This window comes from Natator depressus, chromosome 24 (genome assembly GCF_965152275.1).
Source record: "Natator depressus isolate rNatDep1 chromosome 24, rNatDep2.hap1, whole genome shotgun sequence".
NCBI lineage: Eukaryota > Metazoa > Chordata > Testudines > Cheloniidae > Natator > Natator depressus.
In genome coordinates this window covers 4,032,313-4,059,361 of record NC_134257.1, presented here as the reverse complement: position 1 = coordinate 4,059,361, position 27,049 = coordinate 4,032,313, and the positions used below count along the sequence as shown (strand labels likewise).

Genomic DNA, 27,049 nt, shown 5'->3' with positions numbered 1-27,049 from the left:
AATGGGATGAAAGTTACCCTTTTCTCTTGCCGCAGGAGGACAGAACAGCCCTGCCCTGTAGCCCCCCGTGCCCCCACCCAATGCGCACACCTACCACTGATTGTTACACCCGCGGATACTTTCCGCACCCAGGCGGGAGCACGGCACAAAGGGGAAAGGGCTGGAGCCAACCGTGCCAGGCAGGGGCTTGAGAGGAAGGGTGGGCGGTAGAGCAAGGCCACCTGTACCGCCCCTGGGCCTGCGGGGACCCCCAGGCTCAAAGGGCCGGGGGCTGCACGGGGGTGACCAGGCAGCAAATGTGAACAATGGGGACAGGGGGTGTGGGGGGGGGGGTAATAGGAGCCCATATAAAAAAGAAACGCAAAAATTGGGGACTGTCCCTGTAAAATCAGGACATCTTGTCACCCTATGGGGCACCCCCCCCCGATTTCCACAGCCCCCCCCACCTCTATCGCCACAGTGAGGGAGGGTCCCGTTTCTAGGGGGCTGGGATAACCCGGGGTGGGCACGCAGCGCCGTGACCCCCCCCCCACCTCCGGCCGGACGTCACCCACACGCGGGGGTTTCCGTGGTGATGGTGACCCCAGTTTTAAGGGTGACAGGACCCCCCCCCGTTTCCATGGGAACGGGGCTGGCCGTGCCCAGGTTCGGGGGATGGGGGTCATGGGGACGCCCCTGCTCCATCAGTCACACAGGGGTTTCCATGGTGACCTGGACCCCCCCCCATTGTCATGGCAACGGTGACCCCCCCTTTCATATGGTGGGGGGTTGGCGGGGGTTCCCGGGGGCGGGGGCGCTGCCCCGGCCCGCGCAGCAGCGTCCTGTAGCCCCGCCCCGCCCGCTCCGGGCCCCGCCCCCTCCCCGGCCGGGCCCCGCCCCCTCGCCGCCCGGCCCGCGTTGCCATGGGGACCCGCGCGGGGCCCGGCCGGGGAGGCCCCCAGCGGAGCCGCCGCCGCCCCGGCTCAGGTGGGGCGATGCGGACTCGGCCCCCCCCCCCCCCCCGGCGCAGTGCAGGGCCCCCGCCCCCGCTTCCCATCGCAGCTAGGGACCCCCCCGCCCCGGCCAGCCCCCACCCCGCAGCCAGGGACCCCCCCCCCGGCCAGGCCCCCCCCGACACCCCGCAGCCAGGGACACGCCCCCCCGGCCAGGCCCCCCCCCCGCACACTCCCCGCAGCCAGGGGACCCCCCCTCCAGCCAGGCCCTCCCCCCCGTACACACCCCACAGCCAGGGGACCCCCCCCCTCCAGCCAGGCCCCTCCACACACACTCCTTGCAGCCAGCGCCACCCCCCCCACCCCACAGGCAGGGATACTCCTCCCCCTCCGGCTAGCCCCCCCCACCATACCCCGCAGCCAGGGGACCCCCCCTCCAGCCAGGCCCTCCCCCCCGTACACACCCCACAGCCAGGGGACCCCCCCCCTCCAGCCAGGCCCCTCCACACACACTCCTTGCAGCCAGCGCCACCCCCCCCCACCCCACAGGCAGGGATACTCCTCCCCCTCCGGCTAGCCCCCCCCACCATACCCCGCAGCCAGGGGACCCCCCCTCCAGCTAGGCCCCCTCCCCCCAACCTGGAGAGTCCCTCTGCTAGGCCCCTGACCCCCCCCACACCACAGCTGGGACTCCCCCCGCCCCCCCCATGCCTCCCGTAGCCCAGGGATTGTCCACCACCTGCAGCAGCAGCTCTCGCCCTGGATCTCTGTGTGCAGGTGCCAATGCCATGCCCCCGCCCCGACGTGCCACGGATCCTCCCTTTGCCCACCCGCCCCCTCCGAGCCACATCCCTTCCCAGTGCCGTGTGACCACAGTCGTGTGCTGGCGTAGCCCCCTGGACATGGGGTGGGGTTTCTTGCCCCCGGGAGCAAAGGAGCAAAAATATAAATTGTGGGGAGACACAAAAGCCCACTGGGGCGAAAGGACAGCGCTCTTGGCTCTGACCACGTGTTACCAGCTGAGCCCATCTTGTTTTCCTCCAGTGCCCTGAAGAGCGTGACTATGGGGAAGAAAGGGGACCGGGGGGCCAAGGATAAAGTGGCTGGCGTGAGCCTTGAGGAGGAAGGAAAGAACGCAGCTAAAAGGACTGACCAACATGGTGAAGGTGATGACCCCCGATTGCTCTGTTCCCTGGCAAGGACGCCACCCAGGCGGTTCAGTCTAACTGGCTGAGTCAGGCAGTGGGTCCTGCTCATATAATGCCAGGGCCAGGAAATCTGGCCCTTATTCAGGTGTCTACCTGGGAGCTGGGTTCTTTTGGAAAATCTGGCCCTAGCAGACTTTGGCCTTGACCCTATAAAGACCTAGGCAATGCTTAAACTGTAGGCATGTGGGTCCTCCCATTGAAGCTAACTGAATTCCCCTTGCAATGTTCTTCACTTCTTGGCCTGAACAGTTGTGGTGGTGCTGTTAAAACACAGCCACTTCAGTGCTCGCTGAAGAGTCTCTGCGACTAGCTTGTGTGGCTGCAGTAAGATGCTTTGAGATGCTGTTAGCGCAAAAGCTGCTCTAGGAGTGTCTGTGGTGTGGATGGAGTGACTCCTGCCCTGCTCTTTCCCCAGAGGAATACCAGTGCACCGGCCTCCTGGAGCAGGATTTCAATGAGCTGTGCTCCCGCGCCAGACTCACCAAAATCCCCAAGGTCACACTTAGGCTGCAATCTGTCTGTAATCTCTTCCTGCCAGGTGAGTGGAGCCTCCGGGGATTCCCGGTGAGGCAAAGGGTGGGAGTATTGTTCACCCCAGCTGTGAATTCATCCCACATGAGCTAGGAGAGAAGAGGTGGCACTTAGGAGGGAAATGGAAGGGGTTCTGTACCAGCAAGGAGCCCCACCCCACATTGCCCTGTGGCTCCCTTGACCCTGCACTGAAGTCTTTACAAGATTTGTAAGGGTCTCCCCAGCTGGCTTAGTGCAGGCAGGCCCGCTCTGTGCCAGCCCCCATCATGGCAGTTTAGCCAATAGCCAGAGCATGTTGTGTTCTAGCCACCCTATGGGCATGGCTCAGAGCTAGGACACGCTGTGCTCTGGCTATTCTCTGATAGGTTGCTAAGGGGCAAATGCCTGAGTCAGATGAGAGCAGCCACCCTTGTAACCTCCTTCCTGCATTCGGTGCACCGGCCTTCAGACTAGGCCCCGTGCCCTCCCTGCTTGGAAGCAGCCTTGAACAATGAAGTGTGATGTCCAGACGAGGGGGTTTCCCCAGGAGCCTTTCCTAGATGGTTCTGCAAGGCGGCAAGACTATTTGCTGAGAACAGGGCTCAAGACTTGCAGGATTCAGTGTTTTCTTAATGGCCCAGCTCCCAGAGTTCTCTGCTTTCTGGAGAAGCTCCGCTTTCACTGAAAGAACAAGGCCTTTCCAGCCCTTGGTGTTGCAGAGAAAAGCTGGGAAACGTAACTTCTAGAAGTTCAGATGCCAGAAGGCAAAGAAATAAGAGGCCCAGCTTATCAGTGGGTCACACACTTCATTGTTCGTGCAGGCTGAGCTCTGTGCTCTCCAGCTTGCTAACTACAAGTGGACTCCAGGTTTGGGTTGCGGGGACCTGGCTACAGTTGGGGTGAGTGGCCTGGCTGAGGGAGCTGGCCAAGTTGGGGGCAAGGCACTGGGGAAATCGGAGCTAAAATAGCTTTCACCTAGGGGATGCTGGCCGTTTCTGCTGGTGGAGGATGCATCTGGGATATGAGCTGCAGAGGACTGTCGCAGGGAGATTGTGCGTGTCCGTTTCAATCCCACCCATTTCAGGGGCAGGAAGCTCTAGTTAAATAGTTTGGGAAGGCAATGTAGCCCCAGATGGGTTTAACATGTCTCCCAGCTTCCCCAGCCCTAGTGAAGGCAGAGTGTAGTGAAGAGAGGCCCATGCAGCTAGAAGGGGATGGTCTCTCCACGGTGGGGCAGCGTGGAGTGATTGACACAGGGCAGCGGCCTGCACCTGGCGCTGCAGAAGTCTCCCTCGGGCTCGGTGCCCCTGCCCCCGAGTGACGGATTGGCCCCCTGCCTGGCAGAGGAAAGTGACACACTGGCCGAGAAGGAGGTCCCAGCCAACCTCACCCAGATCCAGAGCAAGTACGCCTACTTCCAGCCCTGCATCCAGACCGAGCTGGAGCATGACGACCCCAAGAGCACCCGTGAGATCTTCCTGCGAGGTGAGGAGCTCAGCTCACTCCGAATAGCCCTGCTCAGCCCTGTAAAACAGGAAGGGGGAGGTGGGGGAGACTGATTCAAACCGGGCGCTGGCCGTATTTTGGGGCACTGCCCCCGTCTCCTCTCTCGTCAAAGGCTTTCTGAAAGTCCAAGTAAACTCTATCCACTGGATCCACCCTGTCCACATGCTCGTTGACCCCCTCAAAGACTTCTAATAGATTGGTGAGGCATGATTGCCCTTCACAAGAGTCGTTTGTCTCTGTGTTTGTTAATTCTGTTTCCATAGTTGTAACCAATTTGCCTGGTACTGAAGTTAGGCTTGTAATTGCCATGATCGCCTCTGGAGCCTTTTAAAAAAAAAACATAGGCCATACCAGAGCCCAGCCAGCTAGCCGTGCCATGTCGAACTGGCATCCAAGCTGGCCGGGGAGCCAAGGGGCAGTTGAGGGCAGGGGTGAGGGATCGCATTCTGGCTGTTTTCTCTTCTGCATAACCAGCTCCATCTGCTTTCTCTCTGGCAGGCTGGAAAATCGAAGAGAGAATGCTGGCTGTTTTCAGCAAGTGTCTGCCTGCCCTTGCCAACCTGCAGGCTGTTCAGTGAGTGAGGGGCTGGGCAGGGCCAGGAGCTGTTTGACTGAAAGGGCCCAGAGACAGGCAAGGAAATACAGCAGGATTTCAGTTCTCTGAACCCTCAGTATCCAAGCCTCCCTCTGACATGTTTTGCTGCCTCCCAGTGCATTGGCTCTTGCCTCTCTGAGATCCTGATCTTGGTGTCCTCCAAGTTGACTGGATAATTGGGATGCTGGAATTAGAATCAATCTGGGGCCCTGCTAGCTCTTTAAAACCAATAGCTAGTTTGGGGGCTCTGGAACGCCAGGACTCGGGTGCTGGGAAACGCCTGCATTCGCTTTTGAAGAGCAGATATTGGTGAAGGGGTTTGAGCATAGGCCTCTGAGGCCTGGCTCTGCAGTTGACTCACTTTGTGACCTTGGGCAACTCCTCTGCCCTCCCCGTGCCTCAGTTTCCCCATCTGGGGATGAGAATGCTTTACGATCTCTCTTATTGAGTTAATGCTGCTGCTAAGGCTACCATGTCTCTCTTCTTTCAGCCTCTGGAAGGTCGGCCTGACGGATCTCTCGCTCCTCTCTCTGATCGCTATCCTACCAAACTGCCCCAATCTCAAGTAAGCGAGAGCTAAGCTGCGGGGATGGGGGCGCTCAGACAGTGCTGGAGGCAGCTGCTTCCCTCTTGGCTCCCATCTCAGAAAGGGGACCCCATTTCTTTTTCAATTTGATCGTAACGATCCTTGAAGGAGTCAGTGAGATGGGACCTGAAGGCAGTGCTTCGTGAAGTTCATTGATGATCCCATGGCACTCTGTACCAGAGCAGAACCGCCAACTCCACTGTCCTGCCCAAAGCCCTAGCGGGGTGGCTGCTGCCTACCTCAGATTTCCCCCTGCCTTTTCAGTGGTGTACAGTATTCTTCACTTTCCCTTCCAGGCTGTTATGTAGCGTTTCTTTTTCTCTGTGAAGCAGCTGCCGTGTTCCACTCCAGAGGTGGCTGCATGTCTGCAGGCCAAGTGACTTCTCTAGCACCTTGGTTAGTTTCTGCTTTTCCCTACAGGACGCTAACGCTGGAGGGGAACCCGTTAGCCGAGGGGTCCTTCTACAGGCTGATCGGAGAGGAGAGCACGTGAGTTCCTTCCGAATCGAAGACCCAGGAGTCCTGGGGAGTGCATGCTAGTTAACCATACTTGGGGCAGATACAGCGTTGGGGGAGGGAAGGGAAATTTCAGACCACTGCGTCTGCTCTGGGTGGGACCCTGGGGGATACTCCTGGGAGGGAGGTCCCAGTGGGGAGGAGGGCTGAGGATCACTGGCTGGGATGGGGTGCTTTGTCTCAGACTCTCATAAACAAAACCCTCAGCCTGTCGGCAAGGTGCCCACACAGAGTCCAGGGCATGGTGTGCGGATTCCTTGCCTCCTACCCTTCCACGCCGCAGGCAGAGCGGGGCTGGGATTGCTCCCGCCTACTTCAAGGCTCTGTCCTGGAGAGTCCCCTCCCCACTCCCAGGGCGTCTCTTTCCCTTCCCAGGGAGCAGGACAGTCCAACCAGACCTGATTGGAAACTCTTACCAACACCCCTGCAGGCTGGCTCATGTGTCATTGAGAAACAACAACATCGGCAATGCCGACGCCAAGCTGATCGGCCAAGCCCTCTCCACGCTGAAGTCCTCCAACAAGAGCTTGGTCTCGCTGATCCTCAGCTTCAATCACATCTCAGACTTGGGAGCAGGCTACATCGCAGAGGTGAGGGGTGAGAGAGAAAGCGACTGGCTGTGTTGGGGCATGAGCATCCGTAGAGCATCTGAAGGGGGAGTCTCTCCTGGGAACTTGTGCCAAGGGAGATCTGGGTACACAGGGAGGGACAGAGACCTTGTGGTTAAGGCACTTCCCTGGAGGCCTGGCTTCAAATCCTAGCCTTGTCACTAGGTTATTTTTTAAACCAGTTTAAGTCCAGTTGTCTCATGTAGACGGGAACAGGCAGCTGGGGGAGCCTTAATAGCTGAGGCTGTGAAGGGAAGCCGAAGAGATGGAACTTTACAGGCTGGAGCTTTGCGTGTTCTCCTGCCAATCCAGTCTAGCTGGATCCAGTACTCAAAGTCCACCTGCTGCGTAGCTCTGGTGATCTCTCAGCAGGATGGGTTGGGCCATGGAGAGACTGAACTCCCCTGTGACACAGGAACTGGGCCATCGGCAGGAGGAGTTGGTGAAGGGAAGCCAGCCCAGCCGGATGGAGGGTTCAGGGCTGTCACTGCTCACAGCTGACGGTTTTTTTCCTTTCCTTGCATGTCTGCGTCCCACCGCCGCCCCCTGGGGTCTGTCCAGGGCTTGCGGTTGAATCGCTCTCTGCTGTGCCTGTCTCTGGCACACAATCAGATTGGAGACCAGGGAACACTCAAGCTCGCAGAGGTGCGTCCAGGAAAAGGCCTTTGCTCTTCAGTGTAGGGGATGGATTTACCCTTTAAAAAATTCTTTGCCCGGCCCAGTGTCCACTGCTCCCTCCCTTTGCAGCTATTAGCCAGGCTGGGCAGGGAGGGTGTCCTTAGCCTCTGTTTGCCAGAAGCTGGGAATGGGCGACAGGGGATGGATCACTTGATGAGTCCCTGTTCTGTTCATTCCCTCTGGGGCACCTGGCATTGGCCGCTGTCGGAAGACAGGACACTGGGCTAGGACCTTTGGTCTGACCTAATCTGGCCATTCTTATCAGGAACATCTAGTGGGGGTGGAGGGCTCTGTGGAGGAGTCCGAGTTGTGGATCCAGAGCTCTCTCATCCAAGGGGTAGGGGTGGTGGCTCTTTAACTAAAGAGTTTTTCTTCCAGCCATTAAAAGGCCTCTGAGTTGAATGCATGTTAACAAAGAGAGTTTGAATCAGTCTGAATCAAAATCCCACCCTCTCTCAGCTTTCCAGGCTTCCCTGGCACAGCGCCCCCTTTCTCCTGCACTCCCAGTGCTGCGAGGGAGAGAAATGAGCTGAATTTCTAACGTGTAAAACATCTTCATCCGTCACAAAAGAGTAGACGCGCAGCTCTTCTCCCCATCTCCAGCTCTCCTCTAACATAGGCCAGGCCTGACCTGCACCAGGCCTTGACCTGGCAGCGGGACATTCCAGGGCTAATCCCTGCTGCCCTGCCCCGTTCCCATTTGGTCGTCCTTCCCAGCCCCTTCCCCCCGGTATGAATGACCGAAAAGGGACGTACTAGCACTTCCCTTTGAGGGAGCAGGACCTGAGCTCGGAAATTCGGGACCCGATCCCGAGGGACTGAGCATGCTCAGCGGGTACCCAGCACCTCTCTGGCTCAGGCCGTTGTAACGTCTGCGAGCTTGGCTGTGGTCAGAGAAGTGACGGGGATTGAAGTGGTGCCAGGGCCCCGGCCTGCCCCCTCTGTGGGGCGGAGGCGGGGGAGTTAAGCTATTGTGACCAAGAGAGACTGAGCAACACTGACTCCCCCATTGCTTTGGGGCAGGTTCTGGGACCTTTCGCTTTAACTCACACCGAAGTCGTGGAAAGGAGGCGACTTTTACTGGAGAAGGAATCCCAGGAGCGGTCCCGGTCGGTAAGGTTCCTGCCAGGCCATGTGCGCCCACCTGAGGGCGACAGATCAGTTCACCTCGGGGCGGGAGGTGCTAGCGACTGACCTCTTTCCCACAGCGGCCAGCCAAACATTGCTATAAACTCAGAGCTCCATGAACCAGGTCGCTGAGGGTAACAAGATTTACCCTGGAGCGTGCTGTATTCCCCTCTACTTTCTGAGCCACCTAGAGGATAACAGCCTACTACTGCTGCCACCTAGTGGCATCACTCCTTTAGCTCACATTATAGAGGTCTGAGAGTCCCTAGTTCTAAGCCAGTTGACACCCCATGCTGGGAATTGCTACAGTTAGCGCTGCCTAGGGTCCTAAAGGTAGCAAATGTAGAGCAGCCTGTGGTGTCCGAATCTCTGTTAAAATCCCTCTGGGTCTGGGTTCCAGCCTCTGAGACATGCAGATGCCAAAAGCAGCGAGCGTCCCTCCAGCCTCGTCAGCAACACCACCATTGACAAGCTGCAGTCAGCCAAACAGAGCAAGAGCGGGTCCAAGAAAAAGGTGAGGGGTGTGGGCTGAACCGAGTAGGACAGTTTCCACGCAGCCCTTCCCAGGGACTCCAGGCGTGTCCACCCTGCCTGGGAGCAAGGGGTTAACCCCACAGCGAGCAGCTCCCAAAGATCCGCTTCTTCGTAAGGATCGGGGGATCGCAGCGGTCAGGACTTGCGCGTGGCAATGCTAAGGAAAAGGAGGGGGCTCGTGGAGCCAGGGAGTGACCCTCAGGACTCCTGGGTTCTCATTTCATTTCTGAAGCGGGACTGTGAGCTTGTGGCTAGAGCAGAGACTTAGGGATCAGGACTCCTGGGTTCTTTTCCCAGCTCTGCCGCTGGGTTCATTTGGTGACCTTGGGCTTTCCTGTGCCTCCATCCTTCAAACAGGGTTCATGCGGGACTGGCGGTGTGCAAGGCTGGTGGTTTACATGCTTGGGCCAGAGAAGGGCCAAAAGCGAAGTGGGGTCAAGCCTGGTGGGGACTTTGCAAACAGCGACAGATATTAAAGAGCTGCTGAGCCTGCCTGCCAGCGCCCCCTTCAGGCCTGTGCTTCTCCTTACAGGAGCCTTCGAAGAAAGAGGAGAAAGCTCAGGCCAACACTGCAGGTGGCGGGGGGGTCGTGGGCGGCCCAGCCTTTGTGCCTGCAAAGAAGGAGGATGCTAAACAAGCCAAGAAAAGTGAGTTGAAATTCTAACCGCCCCTGTCCCTTGTGCAAGGGACCCCCAGAGATGGGCTAAGGAACTAGATGGTGAACTGTGCCAGAGTGGGGGGTGGCTGGAGGCGATGCCCCTCTCTGAGCCGGGTGCCTGGCCAGTGGGTTCCAAGGCAGGGCCCATGGGAGGGTCCCCCATGGCTCAGCTTGCAGCTCTCTGCGTGGCAGAGGCTAGGTCAGATTTGTGAGTGTTTCACCCAGCTCTGGGTGTGTCCCTCCCTCTAGTGGTTTCCACCCCGGAGCAAAAAGTTGTTCGAGGCAAAGGAACCAAATCGGGCGCCAAGGAGAAGCGTAGCCTGCCGCCGGAGTTGGAGGTGAGGGAGCCCCGGCCAGCCACGGGGTACAATGCTTGGCATCTCCTCCAGGGACTGCTATACACAGTGCTCCCTGCTGCCCGTAGGCCAGGCTCTCAAGGCACTGGGTTAGTGGGGCAGAAGCCTGGCTCTGGGCTAAGATCCAGAATTGAGTTCCTGGTCACCTCCGGGGCTAGTGTCTCAGTTACAGCCCGAGCTGCGTTATGGGCCTTGGTGGCCTGGGAACTCGGGCTGGGTCACTGACCCTTCAGCTGGAGCTGCTGTGATGGCTCTTGGTTCAGTTCCGGCACAGGTCGTTCCATTCTGCCTCTGCCAGGGGGAATACAGTGGGCTTCACTCCCACTCCTATCCGGCTGGGCATGGTGCAAACAACTGCCCCGTTCCGCCCCAGAGGTGGCTGACTTGTGTTGGGATAAAAAGATGTGGAACCATTGGCTCAGCATGAAAGCTGGGGATTTTCAAAGGGGCTTGGAGGAGTAAGGAGCCTGCTGCCCAGGGAAAATCAAGGAGATCTGTGCTCCCAACTCCCTTAGGCACTTAAGAGGATTCCAGCCAAAACGTCCTATCTCCTACCCCACATCAGACCCAGCAATGGGCTGATCCCTGCCCCCCATCATCTCCTGGGCAGTGCCAATGCAGTGGGGGCCCCTGCCGAGCTGCTCCCAGGGGCAGCTCTGGGACCTGCCTGAAGGTGAAACGTTCTCTGTGCCCAGGTGGTGGAGCCCACCGAGATCGTGAACCCACTGCTGGAACAGGCCGAGCACCGCGATGGGAAGGTCTTCCTGCCAGGCAACCGTGTGCTCATCAACTTAAACCTCACCTGTACGTTGGCCCGGGGCTGGCTGGAAACCCACCATCTCGCCTTGCAGAGCAAGCGTTCCCCGTGCGGTGCTGGGTCCCCTGGGCTGTCCAGCCCTTGGCCAACAAGCCGGGCCGGGAGCTATGGCAGTGGGTGGGAGATGCAGCAGCCTCTGCCAGACTTGCGTGTGTCCTTCCTTCTGAGTGGGGCCTGCAGCCCCTGGTGCTGGGCCAGGCCCTACCCACAGAGCTCCTTCAGTACCACCCGCCCTTCTCCACTTCCGTCCATGCAGCCCAGCCTGGTCACTCACCTTAGTGCCGCGTGGCTCCTGGGCTCCCTCTGGTGGCCTGATCCCCAGCAGAGGCAGGAGACGCTCATGCTTCTAGAGCCAGGTGCCAATCCTCTGCCCCACAGCAGCTGAGCCAGTGTCTTCAATGGGCGCAGGCCCTGGCTGAGGTGTCCCAGGGAGTGGCCCAGGCAAACCCCACTCTAGGCCCCAGAGGAGATGGGGTTTAAACTAGCCACTGATCCGCATCTTCCCTCCCCAAGGGAACCAGATCACAGAGCAGGGCCTGAAAGCGTTCCTGGCAGCCATGGAGAGCCAGCAGCAGGCCAGCAAGTCCACGGCTGGGGTCAAGTCGCAGACAGGCCTGCTGCGGCTGTCTCTGGGGGTGAGTACCACGCTCCTGCATGGGGGTGGGAGGGAGCTGGATCCAGCCCCAGGGCCCTTGTTCATTCATGACCGTGCCCCCATGTGGGCTGGGGCTTACAGCTGCAGGTAGAGCATTCCCCACGAGCGGGGGGGCTGGAGTGGGAGCAGAAGTGAGTCCCCCCCTTTGCTCACCCACCCCCCTTTCCGCCCTGTCAGAAAAACCGCTTCCCTCCTGACAGCAAGACCTTTGCCAAGCTCCAGGAGCTGATGCTGCCGCGTGACCCCACCTACAGCCAGCTGTCCAAGGCGCCGGATGAGGAGCTGGCTGTGCCCAGCTAGGGGTGGAGGGGCGAAAGCCTCCACTTGCTCCAGAGCAGAAGAGTCCCACGGACCTGGAGAGCGCCGGGGCAGCCTTGTGTGGGATTTCTGATCCCCTCCGCCTCTGACCCAGCCCAGCCTGTAACCGTTCCCGCCTCCCATTAAATAGTTTTGACACAGCCTGCTCTGGGGTGGAGCATTAACTTCAAGGGGCGAGGGGCTGGGGCCCTCTACACCCACTGGAATTCAGGCTCTTTTTCCACAGCCAGGGCCCCTTCCTCACGCAGGAGGGCTCCATCCACGCAGGGGCTGTGGCAACGGGGAGGAAGCTCTGAGGGAAGGCCTACCTGGGTCTCCAGGGTCAGAGGCAGTGACCCCATAACTGAATGGTCCCAAGAGTGCTGTGCTGGCTGGAGTGCTGAGCCCCCGTCCTCCCCCAGGACACTTGCTAACCTCTCCTCTCCCGCTTTCCCAGCCCGAGGCCCTGCAGGCATGTTGCAATGCCCACACCAGGGGAGCCGGTGCTGGGAGCAGAAGGGAGCACGGGCGGGCTCCCAGGGCCTGTCCTCACTTGCACGGCTATTGCTCAGTGCAGACACTGCCCAGCGAATCCACCTCCCCGAGAGGCGCTGGCTGCACGGGCCTGAGTGCAGCCGCCCCAAGTCACTCTGGGCTGTGGATTTTTCACCCCGAAGTGATGGAACCGGGCCAATCAAGTCATGTCAACCAGCCCTGAGACATCCCCGCCGGGGGACTGGGAGAGCTGGGGGTTAAGGACGCGTCAGCCATTTTGCTGATTTAACGCGGGGTCCTGATTCCACTCCCAGCAGCAGCATTGGGCAGGGCGGGGCCCACAACCCATCGCGCCCCGTTCTCTGCTCCAGCCATGACACTCGTACCCCTGGCAGCATCGCCATGTGGCATCGCCGTGGAGAACAGCTGCCAGGGCTACGGACAGAACCTGGCTGGCAGAACTAACAGGCCGGCGAAGAGGGGGGCTGGGAAGAGATGGCCCAGTCTCCCATGCTGCAGTGGGTGAAAGCAGGCACTGCTGTGCAGCGAGACCCCCCCCCCCGGGGAAGGATCACACGCATGCCAGCGAGAGAAGAATAGTTCACTTTTCTTTAAAAAAAAAATCTTTACCAGTAAAGGGAAGAAAAAAAAAACGGATTATACATCATGGAACAGCCAACAGTCAGTCCTCTAGCTTGAGGGGGGCAGGCCTGGGGCCTGGCCTCTGACAACGCAGCAGCAGCCTGCAAGTAGACAAAAGCCGATTGCGAAGTGGGTGGGGTCTTACCCTGGGCCCTCCCAGCTCCTCCCTCCAGCCACAGCAGCTGGTCAGTGCTGTGCTGTGCTCACCACTAGGGGCGATCGATCGTATCCAGCGGGCTGGGCTCATCCAGCCCCCAGGAGCACAGCAGAGCCGACCCCTCCAGCCGGCTGACTGTCTCCAAGCAGTGCAGGGATTTTGCCACGGCAGACACGGCTGTGGGGTGTCCCGTTTTCCCAGCCCGCTGCCCGCCCTGGGATCCAGCCGTTCCAGTGGAGCGATGTGCGTTTTCCAGACAGCCCCGACAGAAAAGCTGGCCTGAAGCAGGGGGCAGCGCATCTGCTGGAGGGAGAAAGGCCAGCTAATGCCAGCAATGCCAGAAGCATGCGCTGTGGCTTCACGGGGCCGGGGGAGACACAGCGAGAGGCCCAGAGGGGACACCTAGTGGTAAGAGGACTGGGCCGCTGGGAATCCCATTTCCCCAGGCTGGGCAGGGCAGGGCAGGGCAGGGCAGGGGGATAGTGGTAATGGCCGTTGCATTGCAGGATCACGGGATACAGTCCAGTTATTTACAAGAACCCAATGCACATACATACATATTTATATCTGATCAGCAGAGAGGGCGGGCCGGGACCCACTGCGTGGGCTCCTCAGCACGGAGAGAAACAAAAAGTGCATTTCGACAGACTATATTCCAGCTCTCGTGTACAGGCACGATGCTTGCCCGTGGGGGGCACAGAGGTGGAGACAGCGGTGGGGGCCCGGCCTGCCAGCGGCAGGCAGCATGCAGGGTGACGGGCACTCACTCTCCAGGCAAAGGGCCGCCCAGCCCCATGGCTGGGACGAGACACCGAGATCAGCCAAAACTAACATGCGCTTCCCCACGGGATTCCAGTTCTGCTCCGAGCTTCCAGTCGCAGCCCCCATGGGCCTGTTTCAACATTCAGGCTGCCCTGCCTCCCAGGGGGCTTTCCCCAGTTTGGGTGGGTCCAGGGGGTGCCCTGCTGCTCCAGCTTCCCAGCCATCTTTGGGGAGTTCTCCTTCCTTGCAGGGCATTGGTGCAGAGGGGTTCCTCTGAGGTGGCTCGGCAGCCTGGAAGAGATGCAGAGAAGCAGCATTGAAAGGGATGGTCAGCAAAGCTCCAGGCTGCCAACCCGCCCCCTGGTGCCTGCTGGGTCGGCAATAGTTTTCCTGGGCTACAGCTGGGGAAACTGAGGTACAGGGGGATGGGAAGGGATTTGACAAGTAGGAAGGCATGGGACCAGGTCATCATAAGAACGGCTAAACGGGGTCAGACCAAAGGTCCATCTAGCCCAGTATCCTGTCTTCTGACAGTGGCCAATGCAGGTGCCCCGGAGGGAATGAACAGAACATGGAATCATAGAATATCAGGGTTGGAAGGGACCTCAGGAGGTCATCTAGTCCAACCCCCTGCTCAAAGCAGGGCCAATCCCCAATTTCTGCCCCAGATCCCTAAATGGCCCCCTCAAGGATCGAACTCACAACCCAGGCCAATGCTCAAACCACTGAGCTCTCCCTCCCCCCAATCATCAAGTGATCCATCCCGTCGCCCATTCCCAGCTTCTGGCAAACAGAGGCTAAGGGACACCATCCCTGCCCATCCTGGCTAATAGCCCTTGATGGACCTAGCCTCCATGAACTTATCTAGTTCTTTTTTGAACCCTGTTATAGTCTTGGCCTTCACAACATCCTCTGGCAAGGAGTTCCACAGGTTGACTGTGCGTTGCGTGAAGAAATACTTCCTTTTGTTTGTTTTAAACCCGCTGCCCATTCATTTCATTGGGTGCCCCTAGCTCTTGTGTTAGGAGAAGGAGTGAATAACTCTTCCTGATTTACTTTCTCCACACCAGTCATGATTTTATAGACCTCTGTCATGTCCCCCGTTCCATACCCCTAATCATTTTTTTGTTGCCCTTTTCTGAACCTTTTCCAATTCCAATATATCTTTTTTGAGGTGGGGCATCCACATCTACCCAGAGTATTCAAGGTGTGGGCGTACCATGGATTAATATAGAGGAAATGTGATATTTTCTGTCTTATTATCTATCCCTTTCTTAATGATTCTCAGAATTCTGTTGGTTTTTTTGACGGCCGCTGCACAATGGATGTTTTCAGAGAATTACCCACAATGACTCTTTCTTGAGTGGTAACAGCTAATTTAGGCCTCATCATTTTGTAGTTGGGATGATGTTTTCCAATGTGCATTACTTTGCACTTATCAACACTGAATTTCATCTGCCATTTTGTTGCCCAGTCACCCACTTCGGAGAGATCCCTTTATAGTTTGTCGTTTTGAGAGATCCCTTTGTAGCTCTTCGCAGTCTGCCTGGGTCTTAACTATCTTGAGTAGTTTTGTATCATCTGCAAATTTTGCCACCTCACTGTTTACCCCTTTTTCCAGACCGTTTATGAATATGTGGAACAGGACTGGGCCCAGTACAGACCCCTGGGGGACACCATTATTTACCTCTCTCCATTCTGAAAACTGACCATTTATTCCTGCCCTTTGTTTCCTATCTTTTAACCAGTTAATAATCCATGAGAGGATCTTCCCTCTTCTCCCATGACTGCTTACTTTGCTTAAGAGCCTTTGGTGAGGGACCTTGTCAAAGGCTTTCTGAAAATCTAAGTACACTCTATCCACTCGATCTCCCTTGTCCCCATGCTTGTTGACCCCCTCAAAGAATTATAGTAGATTGGGAGGCATGATTTCCCTTTACAAAAACCATGATGACTCTTCCCCAACAAATTATGATCATCTCTGTGTCGGACAATTCTGTTCTTTACTATAGTTTCAACCAGTTTGGCCGGTACTGAAGTCAGGCTAACTGTTCCTCAAATTCTTTTTTGGCCTTCCTAATTGTATTTTTACACTTCACTTGCCAGAGTCTATACTCCTTTCTATTTTCCTCATTATGATTTAACTTCCACTTTTTAAAGGATGCCTTTTTGTCTCTAACTTCTTCTTTTACTTTGTTGTTTAGCCACGGTGGCACTTTTTTGGTTCTCTCTGTTTTTTAATTTGGGGTATGCATTTAAGTTGAGCGTCTATTATGGTGTCTTTAAAAAGTTTCCATCCAGCTTGCAGGGATTTCACTTTTGACACTGTACCTTTAATTTCTGTTTAACTAAATTCCTCATTTTTGTGTAGTCCCCCTTTCTGAAATTAAATGCTACAGTGTTGGGCTACTGTGGTGTTTTCCCCACCACAGGGATGTAAAATTTAATTATATTATAGTCACAATTACCAAGGGGTCCAACTAGATTCACCTCTTGGACCAGATCCTGTGCTCCACTTAGGACTAAATCAAGAATTGCCTCTCCCCTTGTGCGTTCCAGGACCGGCTCCTCCAAGAAGCAGTCATTTAAGGTGTCAAGAAACTTTATTTCTGCATCCTGTCCTGAGGTCACATGTACCCAGGCAGTATGCGGATAGTTGAAATCCCCCTTTATTGTTGAGTTTTTTATTTTAATAGCCTCTCTAATCTCCCTGTTAATTTCACAGGCACTATCACCATCCTGGTCAGGTGGTCGGTAAGAGGTCCCTACTGCCAGAGCACGGAATTACTGTCCACAGAGATTCTGCGGTACAGTTTGGTTCAGTGGAGATTTTGACATCATTTGATTCTCCGCTTTCTTTCACATCTAGTGCCGCTCCCCCAGCAGCACGACCTGTTCTGTCCGTCTCATGTTTCGTACCCTGGTATTACTGTGTCCCATCGATTATCCTCATTCCACCAGGTTTCTGTGATGCCTGGTATATCAATATCCCCATTTAATAGGAGGCACTCTCGTTCATCCATCTTATTATTTAGACCTCTAGCATTTGCTGGGTCCTGGCCCTGCAGCTGGCCCCAAGGAAAGTGAGTGGCCCAGAACCGAGCAAGGGGAAGCACGACTATGGGAACCAGGTGCAGTGGGGGCGGCTCCAAGTCCGGGCAAGGGTTTCGGGGCACGTTCAACAGGGCTTGTGAGGTCCCTTCCACTTACCGGGCTCGCTGGCTGCCGGTGCCTGCAGCCTCGCCGGGCAGGGGAGGGGCAGCAATCGCTGGCAGGGCTGGGCGGGCATTCCAGCCACCGGCCCATCTCCAGCGTGGTGACCCCGACTGGGGTGGTCTCGGCCGACGAACCTCTTCCCAGAGACCGCAGCAACTCGCGATGGGCCATCTCCACATCCTGAAGGAACCAAGCGGGGGAGAAACAAGCTGGTGGGAATGGCGGGGGGGCCCCCGCCTGACTTGGTGTCAGACCTCTGCACGTCCCAGGCGCGCACCAGCCGTCTCACCTGGCCCCCCACCTGCTAGGACGACACCTGCAGGCTCCTCGCTTGGCCAAGGCCCCTCGCACTGCCTGGCCCAGGCAGCGGCTCCAAGTCTCACCCACAGGCAGAGCCCTAGGTGCTCCTGGAGATGCGTAACGGCCTTGGTGCCCTCGCCAGTCTGGGCTCCAGTGGGGTGTTCCCCTGCCTGGGTCTCGCTCCCTACCCTGTAGCACCGGCTGCAGCTTTTCTTCCCTGTTCCCGTCACCCGCCAGAGCCCGTGCCGGCCCTCAGTGGAAAAGACCCTTAGTCCCCCCCACCCCCCCCCAGCTCCCCACCTCCCCCTCACCTTTAGCCTGGTGAGTTTCAGCGTGAGCTGTTCTATCGTCCGGAAGATCATGTCCACGTCCTGGATCACCAGGCTGGGGGCAGGGGGCGGGGCCCCATCCAGGCTGCCGGGGCCCGGCATGCTGTCCTGGTCGTGCTGCCGGGAGCCGAGGGCGGGGCGGGGCGGGCTGGGGGGCTGCTCTGCGAGGCTCGCTGGCGGCGTGGGGACAGGGGGCTCAGTGGAGGACTCTGCGGGGCCAGAGGGCATGCTGACGTAGAAGTAATTCCCTGCGTTACAGGGGAGGGGGTAGAAAAGCTGCTTACCCTGTGAGCCCAGTGCCCAGGGCACTCTGAGCTCCCTGTAGAAACCTACAGGGCTGAAATGTGCAAAATCAGGGCCTGGTTCAAAGCACACTTACATCACAGAGTCCTCCTCATTAGCCCTGTCTGCTTTCAGTTCTTAAAGTCCCAAGTCCTGGTTTCAAAACAGATGGTGCCTAAACTGGGAGGCACCGTGGCCTAGTGTATAGAGCCCTGGACCAGAACTCAGGAGTTCTAACCCCAGCTCTGCCATGGGCCTGCTGGGTGACCTCATGGCCGCCTGTCACCTCATGACCGTGTGCCTCAGTTTCCCCATCAGTGGGACTGAGGCCCTAAGTCGGGCGCTTCTGAAAATTCCACCCTTTGACGAGTGCCCTGATGTGCCAGAGGGGGAATACGCCCAGCAGCGCTGGAAAATCAGCCCCCTAATCTGTTACTACCTCGATGTTGCTTTAGGTGCGTCACTTTCCACACCCAGGTTTGAAAAATTCAGCCAGGATTCAGGTAGCAAATCCAGCTCCCTCTCCCGTAGCTGCATCCAGACAGATTCCCCGAGTCCCAGGCCAGAGGGGACCATTGTGACCCCCTCCTCCGACCTCCTGCGTAGCCCAGGCCAGAGACCTGCCCCCAGATAACGCCCAGAGCAGAGCTTTTAGAAGAGCCTCCCATCCTGAATCAAAACTGGTCAGTAACGGAGAATCCACAACCCTCGGTCAATTGCTCCAGCTGTTAAAAATTGATGCCTTATTTCCAACCTGAATTTCTCTCGCTTCAACTTCCGGCCATGGCTCATGTCAGACCCCCTCTCTGCAAGACCGCGGAGCCCATTGTTAAATATTTGTTCCCTGTGCAGGTGCCTGTAGACTGCCATCAAGCCTCCCCTTAGCCTTCTCTTTGTTCAGCCAAATAGAGCCACGTCCTGGATTAAATAGCGTAGGGCCAAGAACTGATCCTCATGGGACCCGACTGGAAACGGAGCCGCTCCATGACAGTTCTCCAGTTACATTTGGAGACCTATCAATGAGCCGGTTTTTAATCCATTTAATGAACATCCTCCTAGCTTTTCAATCCAAACATCAAGCGACACCAAGTCAAAGGCCGTCCCGGAGTCGAAGTCTATTACTTTGAGCAGGGACTCATCGGAGGCAGGGAAGCTGGTGGTCCACCCCTGGGTACGTGCAGGGAGACACTTTCATACAGCTGGGCAGCGTTCGGCCTTGACCTGCCACCTACGAGCCAGTTACTACAGTCGCCTCTCAGGCAAACAACTCCTGATGAAACCAGGACGGGACCAGGCCATAAAGGACCGGCCCAGTTGCAAAGCAGGAGCCCTGCCTGATACTCTAATCCACAAACCACACTTCCTCCTAGAGCTGGGGATGGAACCCAGGAGTCCTGCCTCCCAGCCGCCCCTGGTCTGGCCAGCAGCCTCTCCCCTGCCTCCTCTCTTAGTCAATCTGCGATTCCCTTTCCTCGCCTTTCTTGGGGACAAGAGGGAAAAGGGTTTGGTTTTTTTCTTTACCATCTACATTAGCTGCGCCTCCTTCATGCAACTCAGTTTCTGATTGGCTGCTGTCTGCCAAGGGCGTGGCATCCTTAGTGCCCTCCACCTCAGCTGTGCAGAGACACCAGGGAAAAGAGCAGGGGGGGAAGAAGAGAAAATGTTGAGGGGGGGAGAGAGGGGGAGAGAGAAATTGATTGATTGAAGGACTCAGAACCCAATCACCGGCTGTGCCCAGCGAAGCGGCTAGTGCAGGATGCCCAGAGAGAGAGGAGAGGGTTTGCAGCAGTCCGAGGGTGGCAGATCTCATGCAAATCACCGGGCTCGCCAGGCTGGCAGGGATGTAGTGATAGGAGGAGAGCGGCCGCCCTAGGAGCCAGTCACTGACGCGACTGATTTCACAGCCCCCGGGCCCCAGGAGACAGGGCCGGACGGCACCCCCTCGGGATCGCAGCTGATACACAAGGGTTAATAAGGGACTGATGGATGTTTTAATCAATAGCGCAAGGATCGTTAGAGTCCAAATGGTCAGGAGCTGGCACGTGCCCCCCCAGGGCTCGCTCACTTACCAGCCCTTCGCCGAACACCGCCACCCCCCGCTGGGCAGAGGGGAGGTGAACGACTGCCCTCGGTTGCAGGAGAGGAGCCTGCTGGATTCCAGGCGGCTCTGCCCCAGTGGATGGCCATGCAAAGCGGCTGTTGTCCTGGTAGCCAAACACCACGGAGAAGGGTCTGGGGGGAACAGCAGGGAACAGCCCTAGAAGCCTGGAGAGGAGCCACCCCCCAAGGCCCCGCCTTCCCCCTACCTTTCCGGACCACTTTGTAGCCGACCTGCCCCTCCGCAGCCGGGGGCCTCGCCACTTCCTGGGACGCCTCCCGACCACCATCTGAACTCCAGCCCGTCTCCTCCACGTCCCCCGTGCTCGGCCGGCTTTCCGGCTCCAGCTCTGTCCTGCCGCTGGGCGAGTGGCCTGTGAGACCAGCCCTGTCCGTGGTGGGGCCGCCCCGCGCCGCATGCTCCATTGACTGCTCCTGGCCGCCTGAGTCCTGGCTGGACAGCACCGAGTCCCAGGACTGCCCGGCTCCTCCAGCCACCGAGGGCGTGGGGGTCAGGTCGTCCTCAGGCTCCGGGTCCCGGCAGGGCAGCAGGCTGCACAGGATCAGATGCCGCAGGTTCTCCACTAGGAGGGGGAGAGAAGACAAGCACGTTGGGCCGGGCCTTGGCAGGGAATTCGCCACCCGGAGGGCTGGATGCAGGCCGGCTTCGGCGCCTACGCGTGCACCTCCTCGCTCAGCCAGAGGGGGCGCTGCAGAGCAATGCCGGGCACTCCCCCAGCGAGAACCAAGTGCATGGTCCGATTCTGGGTCTCCCGGGGCACCCGTGGAAGGGGCGTGTCTGGAAACAGCTGGCCCGATGGGGTACAAGAGCACCACGGGGCAGAGAAACCCTCTTCCCTTCGTTTGGGAGAGTGAAGGGGCTGGTAGCACTAGCTAGAACTGGGCACAGGGCAAACCCCACCTCCAGCTCAGGTGTGTGTGTCTGTGTGTGGGTGTGTCTGTGTGTGTAATAAGAGACGGGGACGGCTCAAACCCAGGTTCTGGTTAAGAGAAGCAGCTGCCCTCCTCCCTCCCCAGGGATGGGCCCCCATAGGCAGCATCACGACCCAGCCTTCACTCACCATCCTCCAGGGCCGATTCGGCCAGCCCCTCTGTCAACACAAGCCCTGGGAGGGACAGGTGCATGCTGGGTCCTGGTCCCTCGGACGCCCCAGCTTCATCTAACTCCGCAGAGCTCTGTGCCGGCGCGGAGGACGCCGGCGCCGCCTCCCTGTCTTCCTCCTCCTCGCTGCCTTCGGCCTCCGGCTCCTCCGGCAGCACCGGATGCTTCCCCTTGCCCAGGAAGTCGGTGGGATTCTCATCCGCTGGGCCGGGACGAGAGATCACAGAGGGGCATTTGGATTAGGCAGTGGCGAAGAGACAGGACCAGAAAGGGCTGGGGGTGGGGAGAGTGGCTGGGGGCTGGACCCCTGCACGTCACCAGGAGATCAGAGCGGGCCGAGTGTGCGGCGGGAACAGGGGTCCTGGAGTGGGGCCATTCAGACACCTAGATCCTCGCACAGGAGGTTCCCGTTATCACCCCACATGCTGCATCGACACCAGAAGCCGCAGGGACGCACCTACCCATGCGCCCCCTACATATGGGCTGCTGCTCCGGGCTGTCAGAGCTCCCTGGCAGAGGGAGTGGGGGGCACCCCGGCCGGGAGGGGAGCTCACCTGAAGAGACGTCTTCCACTTCCGCCCCGGAGTTGTCGCCTTGGGAGAGGATTGGGGAGACGTCAGGGTCTTGCAGGACCAGGCTGATGGGAAGAAGAGCTGAGTTAGACAGGCAGTGGCAGGGTACGCCAAGCGGCTGGGGGCCAAAGGGAGGGCCTAGGCAGGACCGTGGAGCAAGGCTCACTTGGTTGGAGCGTTCACTTCACCCACAGGATCGGGCCCTTAATTACCAATGGCTCCGAGCCACCAGCCGCTCTAGCCGCAGGGAGGGACTCAGCCCTGTAGAGGCCGGTGCCTCCAGACACGTGGCCCCTGGGCTGATCTCCCAGGGCAGCCAGCCAGCCTCAGTGGGAATCAAACCCGGGTCCCTTGAGAACTAAAAGGCAGCGTGAGATTCACAGAGCTCTACTCATGGCCTGGCTACTGGAGGGGGATAGTGAGCCAGCCTGGGGCTGGGGTTGAGTCTGATCTGTGCCCAGGTCAGCCAGGACAGGCTTTAGCGAGAAATCCCCAACTGCTCCAAGCAGGAATGGAGAGCTGGCCCTGCCCCCACCCCCAGCCCCTTCCCTGCTGCCCCCCAGCTTGAGTTTCCAGACCAGACCCCAGGACCCAGCTGTGGCTGCTTAAAGGCCCTGCGGCCAGGATGTCCCCATTTCCCTCCCTGCTCCCGGCAGCGAGGCTCCCGGGGTGGCGCTGCTCACCTGGACGGGGCCGGCCTGTGGATGGGCAGCTCCCGGGTCCTGCGTTTGGGGGGGGAGGTGGCGTTCCTCATGGCGCTCTGCACCGCCTCCTCCAGCAGCTCCATCCACCTGCAGGCCGAGGAGAGGGGGCGTTACAGCCCCGCCACCCACCAGCTGCTGCCTGCTCCGAGACCAGACACCAGGGCTTCGCCCCCCGGCAGAGCCCCACCCGCTCACACAGAAGGGACTGCACCAAGGGGAGGGCACCCTAACCCCCAGCTCTGCCGGTGCCCCTCGCTCCCAACCTGCAGCCCCCTACTACCCCAGCCCTGGGCTCCCCCCAAGCTCTGCCGACGCCCCTCATTTCCAACCCGCAGCCCCCTACTACCCCAGCCCCGGGCTCCCCCGACTCCCGACCTGCAGCCCCCTGCCACTGCAGCCCCAGGACACTAGTTACCTTGGCGCGTGGACTCCTCTCATCCCCCCAACGCCCCCAGGAACGTCACACAGCCCCTCCCCCCCACCCGTCCTTACACCCTTACGTGTTTTTCTCCGAGGGCGTCAGCGCCACCAGCTCGTAGATCTGGGGCCCCAGCTCCGAGGTGCAGATGATGAAGAGGGCTCGTTTGTCTGCAGACAGAGGGGAGAGGGGACGCTACGGGGAACGTTCGGGCCCCACAGGCGACCGGCGCATGGAACTGAACACATCCCCCCCCCACGGGGCTCTGCTTCGGAGCTGTTCCCACGACCACGCCCCCACCGGGGGGGGGAGACGAGATTCTCCCTCCCTATCAATGCCCGTGCCAGCTGCCCGCCTGGGCAGAGCACCCCCGGGCCTCTCCCGCTCCCTACCTGTGGCCACGGAGCGGATGAGCATGGAGTTGAGCTTCAGGACAGGGCTGAAGGTCTGCTTCGTGTCCGAGGAGCCCAGCGCTGTCTTGCTGTGAAATTTCAGCACCAGCTTCTCGTCCTGCTTCTGCAGCAGCACCAGGAGGTCCTCGAGCAGCAGCACGTGCAGATCTGCACGGGCCAGACGCAGCCCCCGGGGGGGGAGTGGGGAGGTGTCAAGCTCAGCCGTGTCTCAAAGGCCTCGGTTCTCTCCCTTCACACCCCCGGCCACCCAGCTCCTCTGTTTCCCCCTCTACGGTGAATCGGGAGCCAGGCTGCTCCATGGTGACCTGTCTGGCGTGAGCACTAAGGGACAGGCCAGATCTGCCCCTAGGCAGGGATTTGCAAACCTGCTTTGGCCCCAGACTCTCACTGGAAGTCAAAAGAACTCAGGCACCTAACTCCCATGGTCTCCTTTGCCCAGCCTCAGAGAACAGGGACTAACTGGCTCAGTAGTGCCCTCTGCAGGGCTGATGGGGAGGAAGCAACACACAGGCCTGAAGACAAGTCACCCCCACTTTAGATCCTAAGGCCCTGTCCTGCCCTGCTGCGTCACCCCACCCCCACCCCCACCCCTCGGCTCTCTGGGGGCCAGTGGGGAAGACGGAAAGCTCACCCCTGCTGGGGAAGAACGGCAACAGCCCAAGAGGGAGACGCCGGTTAAGACGTGCGATCGGGGCTCCGTCTAGCGGAAGGTCCCCAGCGGATAAAAACCTGCTAACGCTAGCAGCTAATAGAGTTGCCCCCTGCAGCTCCTTGGAGACCAGGGTCCTGGGGGGTTCTCGGGGGTGGGACTGAAGGCAGAGGGACGTGTCAGCCATGGGCCCTGCTGGGAGGTACGTACCCAGAGTCTTCTCCTTGCTGATGCGCCAGCTCAAAGCCCCCTCGTGGATCATGCGCCGGGAGGTGAGGTCGAGGTTCTGGAGGTGGGGAAGGCACAGTTAGTTGCTGGCTCTCCCTGGATGGGGACGGGGGGAAATCAGGACAGAGTCCCCTCCCGCCCCCGCAACCACCACCACCACCACTCCCAGCCGGGCGGTACCTTGAACTCGGCTGCCAGGGGGTTGCTGGTCCGCTCCAGAGATGTGGCATCCAGGCGCTTCTGGTAGGCCTCCAGCCGGTGCCGGTTCTCCGCCCGCTTCACCGCCTCGTTCACGTACCTGAGGATCTCCCGGCACTGGTCACGGGCACGGCACAGCTTCTCGTGCTCCGGGGTCCCGCCTGCGGGCGGAGAGAGGGCGTCAGGAGCGGGAGGCGGTGCTGGAGGTTCTGGTCTCTCTCTCTCACCAGGGCGAAACGCCCGTGGATTTCGAGGGCAGCGGCACCCCACCTAATGGAGCGGAAGCGGGCCAGTCGGGCTCGCCATTCTGGGGGAGACAGGGCTATGGGAACTGCCATGTGGGCTCCCAGGCCCCAGCTAGTCCCACCCTGGGCCGAAGCCCACCTGGGCCACGAGCAAGGGCTGCTGCTGAGTTCAGTGGGCTAAAGCCCCCTGCCTGCCTGCAGAACAGGTGCATGGCAAGCATCAGCAAGGCAAGCTCCCCCCACTGCCCTGCCCCATGGGGCCCAGGCACAGCCCAGCCCATGCACGGCCCCTCTGCTGGGCGTGGAGGGGACGTGGCCGCGCCGTCAGGCCCCCCTGTACCGTCCGTGTGCTTGAGGATGTTCTCCAGCAGCAGCGGGTACTTGGTCAGGCGCTGCATCTCGGAGATGATCAGGTCCTTGAGCTGCAGGCGTCGGCACTGCGGGTTGCTCTCAGCTTCCTGGGACGGAGGGAGAGAGACCGCTGCAGCCACCACATGTCGGGGGGACACGCGGCTGGGGAGAACCACGCCGTGGGCAGAAGCCCAGAGTTCCAGCCGGGGGGCTGGGGGAGAAGAGGTCAGTGGAGCTCACGATACCTGCATGAAGATCTGGAAGCGGGTCTCCTTGCGCTGCTTGGTTTTGATCAGCTCCAGGGCGATGGACTGGTACGAGCAGAAACCAGCCGCCACCTGCTGGATTTCTTCCCGCGCCGGCCCGTCGAACTGGGGGCGGGGAAAGACAAAGGACCAGAGCTGAGCTGTCACACCCTCTGAAGAGAGTTGCTCAGCAGTGTGGCCCCTCAGCATCACCCGGGACCCTCTCGCCCCAGAGACCCAGGGGCCGAACGAGCCCAGGATCTAGTCTCTGACGGTGGCCAGCACTAGCTGCTTCAGCGGAAGGCATAAGTTGTTCGCATGAGCTGTAGTAACTCTGGATATTCTTGCTATCCCTAGAAATGTCCAGTCCCTCTCTGAACCCTGCTAAGTTCTTGGCCTCAACACCATCCAGTGGCAGGAAGTTCCACAGGTTAATCACATAGCAAATGAAAAGTCTTTCCTTTTATCGGTTTTGAATGTGCCATCTGTTCATTTCATTGCGCAGCCCCTTGGTCTCCTGCATCAGGAGACAGGGAGACCCCCAAACCCACCATCCCGGTAGTTCTCCCGGCCCTACCCGAGAAAGCATGAGATCCCCGATCTCTTTGATGATTGGTCCTTCTTCTCGGAGCTTCTTCATGGATTCAGACAGAGAATCTGAACAAGGACGGGAAGGGGGAACGGGGACAAGTAAAGGGGGAGTGAGGGAAAGGAGAAAGAAATTAAATATGTCCTCTTCTAATGAGGAGTGGCAGCATCCCCCTTCCCCAGGAGATCTGCTGACCTACATTCCACATAGAACGTTCATACATTTTAGATGTAACCGACCGCCATACACCCGACACCATACCGCCAGCCTCTCTTGTCACGTCCCTGTGAGCTCCTCACCCCTAAATCCTTTCCAACAGCCCTTCTGGCGCATGTCTCCTACGCTCAGCCGCCAGCGGATACCCCTGGGAGCAGTGGCCATTCCTGGAACGAGCTGCCTCCATTCTCAGCAGCAGGTGCACAATTACGGAGAGGCATGAACAGGTCCATCTCAGTCATTTACTACCAAGAGGCTGCAGCTACCTTGGCTTGTACATTTAACGTGTCTGCCCCAGATAGCCACACGCAGCCCTCCTATTGTCTGGTACTGGAGCCAGCCTGGACAGCTGACTGTAGAGACAACAGGGAGCATCTACACAGCCAGCAGAAGAGAGTCCGAGCGGCCAGGTCGACAGACTCGGGATCGTGGTCCGGTGCTAAAACTGGCGGCGTTGACATCAGGCTCTGAAGACCGTGGGGTGAGCCGGAGCCACAGCATGGCTATTTTTAGCCCCACGAGCCCGAGTCTGCAGAGCCGTGTAGATGCCCCTCTAGAGTCCCAGAGTTCAAGGCCAGAAGAGACCAGCAGAGCAGTTAGTCTGACTGCCTGTAGATCACCGCATACCAGGCCAGCAAACAGACGGAGATCAAAGCGTCACAGCCCCCGAGGGGAGACCACGCTCAATCCCCTTCGGGACCGGCTGCTGGCAGCGAAAATGAGGCAGCAACAGAAGCGTTAACGTGGGACACTCGGGATTCAAATCGCTGTTCTCTCCGCAAACCCCAGCGGGTGGCAGCAGGCTGCACCAAGTGGGCCCATGGGCCAGGCCTTAAGGACACAGGCACTGGGGATTCCTAGCCCTAGGGGGTGAAGGAGACCCCAGGGAATTCAGTCTCTTACTGTGGATGTCGATCAGGTCCGGGAGGTTGGGAAAGAGCAGCCCCAGCTCCTCCCGTGACAGCAAGCTCTCCCTCTTCAGCCGCTGGTAGAAGAGGACGTCCAGAACTCGGAGGATCCGCAGGTGAGACGCCTCCGTGGCAAAGAGCTCTGCCCCCAGGTGGGAGAGAGGGAGGGGTTCAGAGACAGGCCAGCTCTCAGCTCCAGCAACCCGCCAAGGTAGTCTGGGCCCCACACTTTAAGCAAAGCCACCAAATGTACCAGCTCTGCCCTTCCCCAGATCTACCCCGGCACCCGCACACAGGGCCTGCCATTCCCACCAGGGACCAGTCCC

At 59.0% G+C, this 27,049-nt stretch overlaps 2 protein-coding genes across 8 annotated transcripts in view; one reads left to right on the top strand and one right to left on the bottom strand.

Annotated features, from left to right (window-relative positions):
* The first annotated feature begins 888 nt into the window (after positions 1-888).
* LRRC71 (leucine rich repeat containing 71) lies at positions 889-11,761 on the top strand. Of its 2 annotated transcripts, none has more exons than XM_074939129.1 (16): positions 889-966; positions 1,977-2,098; positions 2,556-2,678; positions 3,995-4,135; positions 4,655-4,730; positions 5,242-5,316; positions 5,758-5,826; positions 6,284-6,443; positions 7,023-7,106; positions 8,163-8,252; positions 8,668-8,781; positions 9,334-9,448; positions 9,709-9,797; positions 10,511-10,619; positions 11,146-11,267; positions 11,488-11,761. In XM_074939129.1, the coding sequence occupies exons 2-16, from the start codon at positions 1,996-1,998 to the stop codon at positions 11,527-11,529; spliced, it is 1,512 nt and encodes a 503-aa protein (XP_074795230.1). In that variant the 5' UTR covers positions 889-966; positions 1,977-1,995; the 3' UTR covers positions 11,530-11,761. The 2 variants fall into 2 exon arrangements, with proteins under 2 accessions (XP_074795230.1, XP_074795229.1); XM_074939128.1 differs by having other exon boundaries at positions 11,465-11,760.
* Positions 11,762-12,700: 939 nt separating this feature from the next.
* The window catches only part of ARHGEF11 (Rho guanine nucleotide exchange factor 11), an 87,224-nt gene continuing 72,875 nt past the window's right edge, over positions 12,701-27,049 (bottom strand). For 4 of the 6 annotated variants that reach the window (XM_074938930.1, XM_074938927.1, XM_074938931.1 and 1 more), the window contains 16 exons: positions 26,719-26,865; positions 25,588-25,667; positions 25,011-25,136; positions 24,755-24,872; positions 24,152-24,330; positions 23,954-24,029; positions 23,074-23,241; positions 22,764-22,851; positions 22,243-22,350; positions 21,542-21,624; positions 20,947-21,189; positions 20,074-20,448; positions 19,289-19,381; positions 17,468-17,733; positions 16,851-17,036; positions 12,701-13,931 (listed from right to left, as the gene is read on the bottom strand). In XM_074938930.1, the coding sequence (XP_074795031.1) occupies positions 13,776-13,931; positions 16,851-17,036; positions 17,468-17,733; positions 19,289-19,381; positions 20,074-20,448; positions 20,947-21,189; positions 21,542-21,624; positions 22,243-22,350; positions 22,764-22,851; positions 23,074-23,241; positions 23,954-24,029; positions 24,152-24,330; positions 24,755-24,872; positions 25,011-25,136; positions 25,588-25,667; positions 26,719-26,865 (2,492 nt within the window). In that variant the 3' untranslated portion in view covers positions 12,701-13,775. The remainder of the gene's footprint in view (positions 13,932-16,850; positions 17,037-17,467; positions 17,734-19,288; positions 19,382-20,073; positions 20,449-20,946; positions 21,190-21,541; positions 21,625-22,242; positions 22,351-22,763; positions 22,852-23,073; positions 23,242-23,953; positions 24,030-24,151; positions 24,331-24,754; positions 24,873-25,010; positions 25,137-25,587; positions 25,668-26,718; positions 26,866-27,049) is intronic. The other 2 variants (XM_074938928.1, XM_074938932.1) reach the window with 1 other exon arrangement.